Here is an 8,581-nt window from a genome sequence, read left to right as displayed (position 1 = left end):
TGTCTCAGAAAACCCCCCTAAGCGATTTTAATTTTAGAAAACCTCTACAAATTTGAGGGTGTTGTAGATAAACCTCCTAAACTTTCAAAATATAACTAAAACCCCCTTAACTATGGGTGTCTCACAAAACTCCCTTTATCTTTCTAGTTGTTTCAAATAACTCATGCAATGACTAAAATACCATTGGTTGAAGAAAATTCATGTGAGTTTAAAAACCCAATCCAATCAAATATTAGACTTTGGTTCGATGGGGTTTGATGAGGACTTCAAAAAATATTTAAAAGTTTTAATTGTTTTAAACATTGCAAGTATGAATTAGCAGGTAAAATAAAAAAAAGTTTAGTATTTCAAAAAAAGAGAAAAAAAAGAAAAAAAAAAAATGTGTTGCATGTAAACCTAACAATGGAGGAGGAATAAGAAGAGGTGTGAAATAAAATGAGAGTTATTTTTAACTAAGAAAAAAATTAAAAAGGAACACTGGTAAAATTTTTTAATTTCTTAGGGATAGTATGGTCATTTTAAATTATTTGTTCCTTTGGATTTAAATTATACTAGTTTAGGAGGTTAAGTGAGAAAAGTTGAGGGGCGATGAATAATATTTTGAAAGTTAAGGAAGGTTATCTACAACTACTCCATAATCGAGGGCGATCTTCTAAAGTTAACATAGTTGATTGAGTTTTTGAGGCGACCCCTATAGTTGAGGGGGGCTTTCTAAAATTAGCCCTATATATATATTGTATGTATATGTATATGTATATACATATATATAATTTTTGTGTGTGTGTGTGTAAGCATGAAACCTCCCTTCAAGCATTACGATTATAGAAAACTTGGGATACACCAACACAGTGAAAAGCCCCATGAGTCCACGTCCAACGTGTATCGAACTCGTATTCACTGTGGATTCATTGTAGATATGGGTTTAAGACAAAAAAGCCAAATTTGCAACCCTATAACCAAAATTTAAGTTTATTTGCTTAGCGGGTTTAAACACTAAAAGTTTTTAAACCCGAAAACCCAAACCCAACCCCTAAATCTTCTCAAAAATCCTTTCCCTATTCTTTCGCCTCTCTTTTTTGTCGTCTTCAACCCAAAAAACCTTTTGTCCCCAAAGCTGTTTGACTCCGTCAAAGATCGTTAAAGAGGACTTCATTGGAGATCAAAGAGAGCTAGAGAAGCATTTGAAAAGACATTACAAGAACTAGTGAATATTTCAGTTTTTTAAACTCTAGGTTTCTTTGGATTTTCAAATTTGACATGTAATTTGTAATTGAGTTAGGATTTGTGTTATATAGTGTTGAGATCATCACATTCTGAACAATTTATTGATTGTATCTCACTATTTCTCACTTTCTCAGTTTCATGTTTTCAACAGTTTTGAACAATTTGTTGTATCCCCGTATCATAAATTTTACAAATTTGCGGTGTCCCGTGTCTATAATCATGTTTGCACCCATGTCCACACCTATATCCGTGCAATGTAGTAGAGAACTGACAAGACCCAAATAGAAATCTTAAAAGACAACTCTGTCTTATATATCCTAGAAAACATGTAAGACCCTGCAGGCCAGATTGACTGCCCCTTAGTATTCTGAAGATATCTTTCTATATAAAACTCAATTCATGCGCAATCAGATTCATTTGAAAATAAACTCATTAATCTTTGCAATGCTTCAATCTGAGAGTTAACTGGAAGCTCCTAGGAAAAGTTTTGACTGAAACCATCAAGGTTATGCATGCAGTCTGAGAATAACTCTTGAACTTCTAATGCTTCTGCATCATTTAAGTGCTACGTTTTACAGTTCGTGGTATTTTAAGTGTAAAGGTTGTGAAACAATAGGGTATTTAAGTGCCATTTAGCTGGCTCTCCAGGGTGAACTACGTCATCCTGCCCATCATGGAGGCTTTTGGCCGATCACCTTTCTTTCTTTTCTTATGCTTCTTTCTCATCAGCTCTCTCTCTGCCCTATTCAACGTCAAGGCTATGTTCATCGTCCAATGGTTATGCAATAATGGCTAAATTTGTTGGTGATTACTTTGTATGTAAAAGATTGTTTTTTCAATGAAAGCAATCGGAGATGTTTGTGAGTTTTTTTTTTTTTGGATTATATAATGTTGTCATGGTTGTGGAAGAATGGTTTAGGAGGTCCAAAGTAAACACGTGAAGCCATACTCAATAAGAAGCTGTTGATCTAAGTTACCTGGGTGTGGGTTATGAACTACTGTACATATGTCCAACTGGTTTCTGTAGGGTGTGAAGTCAAAATCATAATCAGTTTTATTTGATACAGTTCCCCATTTTTATCATTTCCTACTCCAGCATAAGTTGTGAGTGTGATTATTGATTAATCGATCTGAATAACATCTAACTACACAAAGGCTGAAATGAATAAATTCTAATGATGGTATTGTCTTGTTACCTGATCAATAATGAAATAAGGGCAAAAATTTTGTGATGGTACCTACCAGTTGAAGATGTGATCCCCGTATATTTTTCTGGAGTGGTTCATGCTATCTAATTTTTCTCATGTTTGTTGACTTTGAAAATCATCATCAAAGTACAACTTAAATGGATAAAAATCCAATGATAACATTGTCTTGTAACCTGATCAATAATGAAATTAATGCAAGCTTTTTAATGACAGTACCACTTGCAGATATGTTGCTGGTATAATTTTCTCGAGTGATGCATGCTAACTAATCTTTCTCATGTTTGTTGACGTAGAGAATTATCATGTTAATTTGCTTTACATTTTCTAAACTCCAAGCAGAATTCGTCTGGCTAGTGGACTGAAAATAGCGCATCAACAATTGGGGAATATTCAACTTGTATCTCAGTATTTGACAATCCTAGGTACATTAGCATTACAACTCCATGACACTGGCCAAGCGAGGGAGATATTGAAGTCATCACTGACCCTGGCCAAGACACTTTATGATATTCCAACACAGATTTGGGTGCTTTCTGTACTAACAGGTGCTTACAATGTTATATATTTATCTGGCTTGTTTACTTTTAACCTGAAAAATCATTTCCATTTCCCTGGTACAATTATGCATTTAGTGTCAGAAATGAGATTCACTTCCAGAAGAAGTTGAAAATTTTAACTGGTTTATTTCTGTATAACTCTTTCGAGTAGGGGTCAGATGCATAAAATTTGCATTTTAGTGTTTAAAGTCATTAAGCTGGTGCTGTCCACATGCAGCCTTGTATCAAGAGCTTGGTGAGAGGGAAAATCAAATGGAGAATTCTGAGTATGAACGAAAGAAAGAAGAGGACTTGCAGAAGAGACTATCAGAAGCTCACTCACGCACTCATCACCTTGACCTGGTATGTGAAACTGGCATCATGAACTCGGCTTGTGTATCTGAACTTCTACAAATTATTGCATTCATGCATACTGGCAATTCTTGATTTCTGATTGATTTTATCAAAATTTTTCCATATTTCCACCACACAGAAATGTGGAGAGAGAGAAAAAATCACATAAAGAGCCCTCTAAAGAATATTGAAGTAGAGGGTGACACCTAGTATATCACAAATATCAATGCACATATCAATTGTGTTCATCAGTGCAATCATTAGTGTTTATTTGAAAAAAATTACTGTATATCATAGCAATGGGTGAATACATTTTGATAGTGCATTCATACGCTAGGTGTCACCTTTCGTTCCTCCCTATGCGGTATTCTGTTGAGGCCCTCTCTATAGAATATTTCTGAGAAATGTTCTTATGAATTTGATTCTGGTGAAATCTGACACAGATAGAAAAGACAAGGGTAAGTGTTCAGCCTCTACATGGGCTTGATATGAAACGAGCAATGGCTGGGCCATCAATGAAGGTTGACCTCGACATCCCAGAATCAATTGGTTTGCCCGCAGCAGCTCCTGCATCTTCTTTATCCTCTAGACTACGGGATAGTGATTCAAGAAACCGGGGAAAGAGGAAGATCTAATTTTAGACTACATGGAAGCTTTGTCTCTCATGGTTTCACTTGTCACTATTCAATCTGGTTGCACTTGGTCAAATTTACCTTCACCAGCAGTGTGAATAGTAAAGTAGTGGAACTAGTGGTTACAATGAAGCTTGGAAGATGATCTCAGGTCCCAAATGTTTATTGGCAACAATTCATATTAGTCCGAATCCATATCAAGGCACCTCATCAGTACACTATAGATTCGGCCTTGCCTATCTCGTTGGATTTCTACGGAGAATCCGTATAGTTTATTGGGAAGTTCATTTACTAATTTGAATGTGAAAACATGTATTATGATCTCACTTGCGCAATGTAAATGTACATTATCAGTAAGAATTCGTAAGAATTTGTAGATGTTTCTGACAAAAAGTTTTTGAATGTTGTGCTTAAGAGCTTATTTCTAAACAATACACATTAAGAGCTTATTTCTAAACAATACACATCACGACTACTACGCTCCGCATATCAATGGGCACTTGGTTCCAACAGGTAATAAGCACTGATATCATCTTGTAATTTTAGTTTTAGATTGCGTTGCTGGATAGAAGCATCTAATCTCACAGTCTATTTTCTGATCGTAAAAAACAATGTTTTTGAAAGCATCATGTGTCTGTTGTAGATGTGCGATTACAGTGCTTGCCTGCGCAAGGGAATGAACACAATATATTTCTCCAGTAGTATTTTTTTTCTCAATTGGAAAGGCTGGGATCAAATCAGTCAGAGACCACCAACATTACGAGCTTTTTTGGTGTACGGTGGAAAAAAGAAAATTAAAAAAAAAAAAAGAAAAAGATTCCATTCCACATAGCACACTATACTTACTTTGCGGCCAACTCTCAACAAAACCAACCCAACAAAACTTCCCTATTCAGATAGAGAGAGAAATCACCAATCCACCTTACATTTTCATCTTCTTCGCATGAACATGGGTAAGTGATGAAGTCTGAATTTAGCAGCAGGATGGCCTGTTCAACGTCTCTTTTGATTCGTTATTTCCGTTGCTCGTGAGGCTTATCCTGTTGAGGGACAGTTGAGCCTTATCATGGGAATCGGATTTTAACACCTTGTTCTTCCTGATGCCGCTGTATATTTCCTTGATCACCGTCTCGAATGCGGTCTTGACGTTCGTCGAACCCAAAGCCGATGTCTCCGTGAAGAACAACCCTTCAGCCTCCGCGAGCCTCCTGCCTTGTTCTACAGATACAGCCCTGTCGTCCTCCAAGTCGCATTTGTTGCCCACAAGCATTTTTGTGATGCTCGTGTCGGAATGAGCTGACAGAAAACGGTAGAGATTTCTCAGATTTAACAGCACTGAAAAAGATAATAGGATTGGTCGCACAAAAAAAAAAGAAGACTAGTTCCGAGAAGAATTATAAAACCAGCGTTCCAATATGTATTCCGAACAAAAAAAAAAAAAAAAAAAATCTACAATCCACCCACAAAACGCAAAACAAAAGCAAACCATGGGAATAAGTAATTAAATCAGAACAAAAAAAAAAAAAAAAAGGCACCGTAATAAAATCTCACCACTGAGCTCATGTAGCCACCTCCCCACACTGTCAAAACTAGAACTTCTTGTGATATCATAAACAAGCAGAGCACCAACAGCGCCCCTGTAATAGGCCGAGGTCACGGCCCGAAACCTCTCTTGGCCTGCGGTGTCCCAGATCTGGGCCTTGACGTCCTTCCCGTCGATAACCATGCTCTGGGTCTGAAACTCGACTCCTATCGTGGCCTTGGAGTTGGGCTTGAACTCGTCTTGGGCGTACCTAGAGAGGAGGTTGGATTTGCCGACGGCGGAGTCGCCTACGATTACTATTTTGAATAAGTACTCTTCTGGCTCCGGTTCCGGTTCTTCTTCTTTTGCCATTGATGACGGTCTGCTGCTGCTGTTTCTGGTTTTTTTTTACCCTATTTGAGTTGAGGGGGCCTTTTGTTTGGGTTTTTTTTTGAATGGGTCGAGAGGTTTTATATTGGTTTTTGAGGGGAAGGGTGAGGCCCTGAGGGGTTCACATCCTCCTCACTATCAAAACTAGGTTTAACGGAGAGGCTGCTATTTTGTCCCAAGTATATATGTTTATGATTCTTCTTTTGAGTGCAATTTATAGAATACTAGTGTCAAATTTGGAAGGACTCACGATCATTTACTAAACGGTTTTTCTATAGAGTGCCCTTGGGCACTCTATAAGAGAGAAGAGAGATAAAGAGAAATGAATGAAGAGAAGATCCCAATGCAAATCAGGGGCCTCCCTCCTCATTCATTTCTCTTTACCTCTCTCCTCTCTTATAGAGTGCCCAAGGGCACTCTATAGAAAAACCGTTAAATAAATGATCAACAATTGAAAGTATAAATAATAGTATCTCCAGTGCGATTTGCAATTGGACAGGATCTCAACTCAAGAGTGAGAGACACGAGTGTTTGTTTTGAAATCTGATGAAGTTAACCGTCCGGGTAATAAATAAGTTTGTGATGAAAATATTGAACAAGAGCATTTTAAAGAACGAAACGGGTCAATCAAATTACACCCTCGTACGTTTTTTTTTGTTATTATTTAATTTTATCCTTTTCGGCAATGCTTATGAGATTTTTAGTAGTTCAGGAGCTTTAGACACACTTTTGCAAGTTTGGAAGAGATTTAATCTGATGTAGATGGTGTTGAGAGAAACTCTTCTTTTTGTGCCAAATTAGTTTTTTTTCAATTAGCTTTTCAAGTTATACATTCTTGGTCATATTATTAGCTTTTTAAGTTTCACTGGAAAAAAAATTGGTCTTAGAAGTTCATCTAAAAATAAGATGGTGTTTGGGAGAGCTTACTATTTACAGTTTATAAGCTATGCCAACTTTTTGTGGCTTAGCCATTATGATATAATTTTTTAATTAAAGATGTATGGGTGGAAAGATAATTTGCTAATTTACTTGCTCAAATCAACTTATTTAGATGAGCTTATAAGCTAGTTTTTCAAAAGTTGACAAACCCAATTTTTCTAAATTTAGCTTAGAAACGATTTTATTTGATATATCACAAAACATGTAGATATGAAAAATCTAGCTTAGAAGCAACTTAAAAAAAACTCTATAAACACTCTCTAAGATAGTTCTAACCAAGCAAATGATTTTTCTACTAACATAAGTTTCTAAAATTTGTAAATAAAAGTCAAAAGCTAGCATAGCTTACAAGCATTTGTAAAAAAAAAAAAAACCTCCCAAACATTCTCTAATAACAGTGTCGGGGAGAATTTTTTGCAAAATCATTCTAAAGAGTTTTTTTTCCCGGGTGGGAAGGGGAGCACGTGAAGCTATTTCTTTTTAATTAAAATTTGATTATAAGTGGATGATCGTGATTTCTCAAAATAAAAATATGAGTATATGATAAGTATATTACTTTTGAATTAATCTCAACTGCCCTAAACATTTGATTTTAACAATTTTTTGGCCTATTTTATACGAAGTCGCAAGTATTTAACGACAAGCAATTAATATGCCATGCTACTCCTGAGGAATAGTTGTGATATGCGGAGGTGAGGACTGGAGCACAATTGATCTTTACTCAAAACTCTGATAGGATTGTGATAGTTTCTTAGATAACTTGAATTAACAGACAAGAAGTCAGTTTTTTACTCCGAACGTAATAATCCGCAGATTATCATGCGTTAATTACGGATTGACCCTCCGTTTACATCCTAATTGTGGACACTATCTCCAGTGATTTTATTTGTGCGGATAGATTGACCATTGTAAAAGAGTCAAAAAAGTTTACATAGTAAATTTATCCGTACTTGGACAAATAGTATATATAACCTATCCAGGTTAATAGATTTACGGTGGGTCTATCTGCATATAATTGACAATAGTATAGTGGGTGTGTCCGCATTTAACCCTATTTTATTGGCTCAATGCGCTTCAACTTATTAGAGACACCAGTAGAAAAACGACCAATCTAGACGGAACAATTTAGACGGAAAAAATTTCCGTCTAGGTTGAATCAAACTAGACGGAAATTTTCCGTCTAGGTTGATCCGTCTAGTTTGGATCAAACTAGACGGAAAATTTCTGTCTAGTTTGCCAAACGAGACGGAAAGGTCAACCTAGACGAAAATTCTGTCTAGGTTGACCATACAACCTAGACAGAATTTCCGTCTAGATTGATCGGATAAACTAGACGGAATTTCCGTCTAGGTTGACCATACAACCTAGACGGAATTTCCGTCTAGGTTGAGGCAACCTAGATGGAAGTTCCGTCTAGGTTGCCTGGGTTCTTGCTAGTCAGCCGCCGCACCCTAAGTCTCTCATTCTCTCTAGCTCTCGGCGTCAGCCCATCGCCGACACCCCTCCCGACGCCCCCTCCTCCGGCCCTCCCGACGGCCCTCCGCCGCCCCTACGGCAGCCCGCCCCCTCGCGACCCCCGCCTTCCTCCGGCCCCTGCCGACGCCCCCCCCCCCGCCCCCTGCCTCGCGCCGCCTCCCGACCGCCCCCCCCCGCCACATACGAACGACCCTCCCCTCCCCAATTCCGACACACCCCGCGCTGCCCCCTGACCTACTCCCAGACCCTTCCGACGCACCCCCCTCCGCTCTTCGACACACCCCTTCGGCTCCTTCTCCT

The 8,581-nt window shown here is 37.9% G+C and overlaps 2 protein-coding genes across 2 annotated transcripts in view; one reads left to right on the top strand and one right to left on the bottom strand.

Moving 5' to 3' along the window:
- LOC109831513 overlaps positions 1–4,383 on the top strand; it is a 17,220-nt gene extending 12,837 nt beyond the window's left edge. The window contains exons 8-10 of the mRNA XM_020398848.1: positions 2,772–2,977; positions 3,207–3,331; positions 3,766–4,383. Coding sequence (XP_020254437.1) covers positions 2,772–2,977; positions 3,207–3,331; positions 3,766–3,957 — 523 coding nt within the window. The 3' untranslated portion in view covers positions 3,958–4,383. The remainder of the gene's footprint in view (positions 1–2,771; positions 2,978–3,206; positions 3,332–3,765) is intronic.
- LOC109831512 (ras-related protein RABA5c-like) lies at positions 4,628–6,033 on the bottom strand. Its single transcript, XM_020398847.1, has 2 exons — positions 5,506–6,033; positions 4,628–5,250 (listed from the first exon to the last, which is right to left on the bottom strand). Exons 1-2 carry the CDS (start codon positions 5,846–5,848, stop codon positions 4,928–4,930), a joined length of 666 nt encoding a protein of 221 aa, XP_020254436.1. The 5' UTR covers positions 5,849–6,033; the 3' UTR covers positions 4,628–4,927.

This window comes from Asparagus officinalis, chromosome 2, assembly GCF_001876935.1.
Source record: "Asparagus officinalis chromosome 2, Aspof.V1, whole genome shotgun sequence".
NCBI lineage: Eukaryota > Viridiplantae > Streptophyta > Magnoliopsida > Asparagales > Asparagaceae > Asparagus > Asparagus officinalis.
The sequence above is the reverse complement of the archived record's forward strand: the minus strand, read 5'-3'. Positions and strand labels throughout refer to the sequence as shown.

What these genes read in the sequence shown, in the direction of transcription:
- LOC109831512 (XM_020398847.1), bottom strand. Translation starts at nt 5,848, where the DNA reads ATGGCAAAAGAAGAAGAACCGGAACCGGAGCCAGAAGAGTACTTATTC. An exon ending in GTGGCTACATGAGCTCAGTG is followed by an intron (nt 5,251 to 5,505) that starts GTGAGATTTTAT and finishes GTTTTCTGTCAG; the next exon opens with CTCATTCCGACACGAGCATC.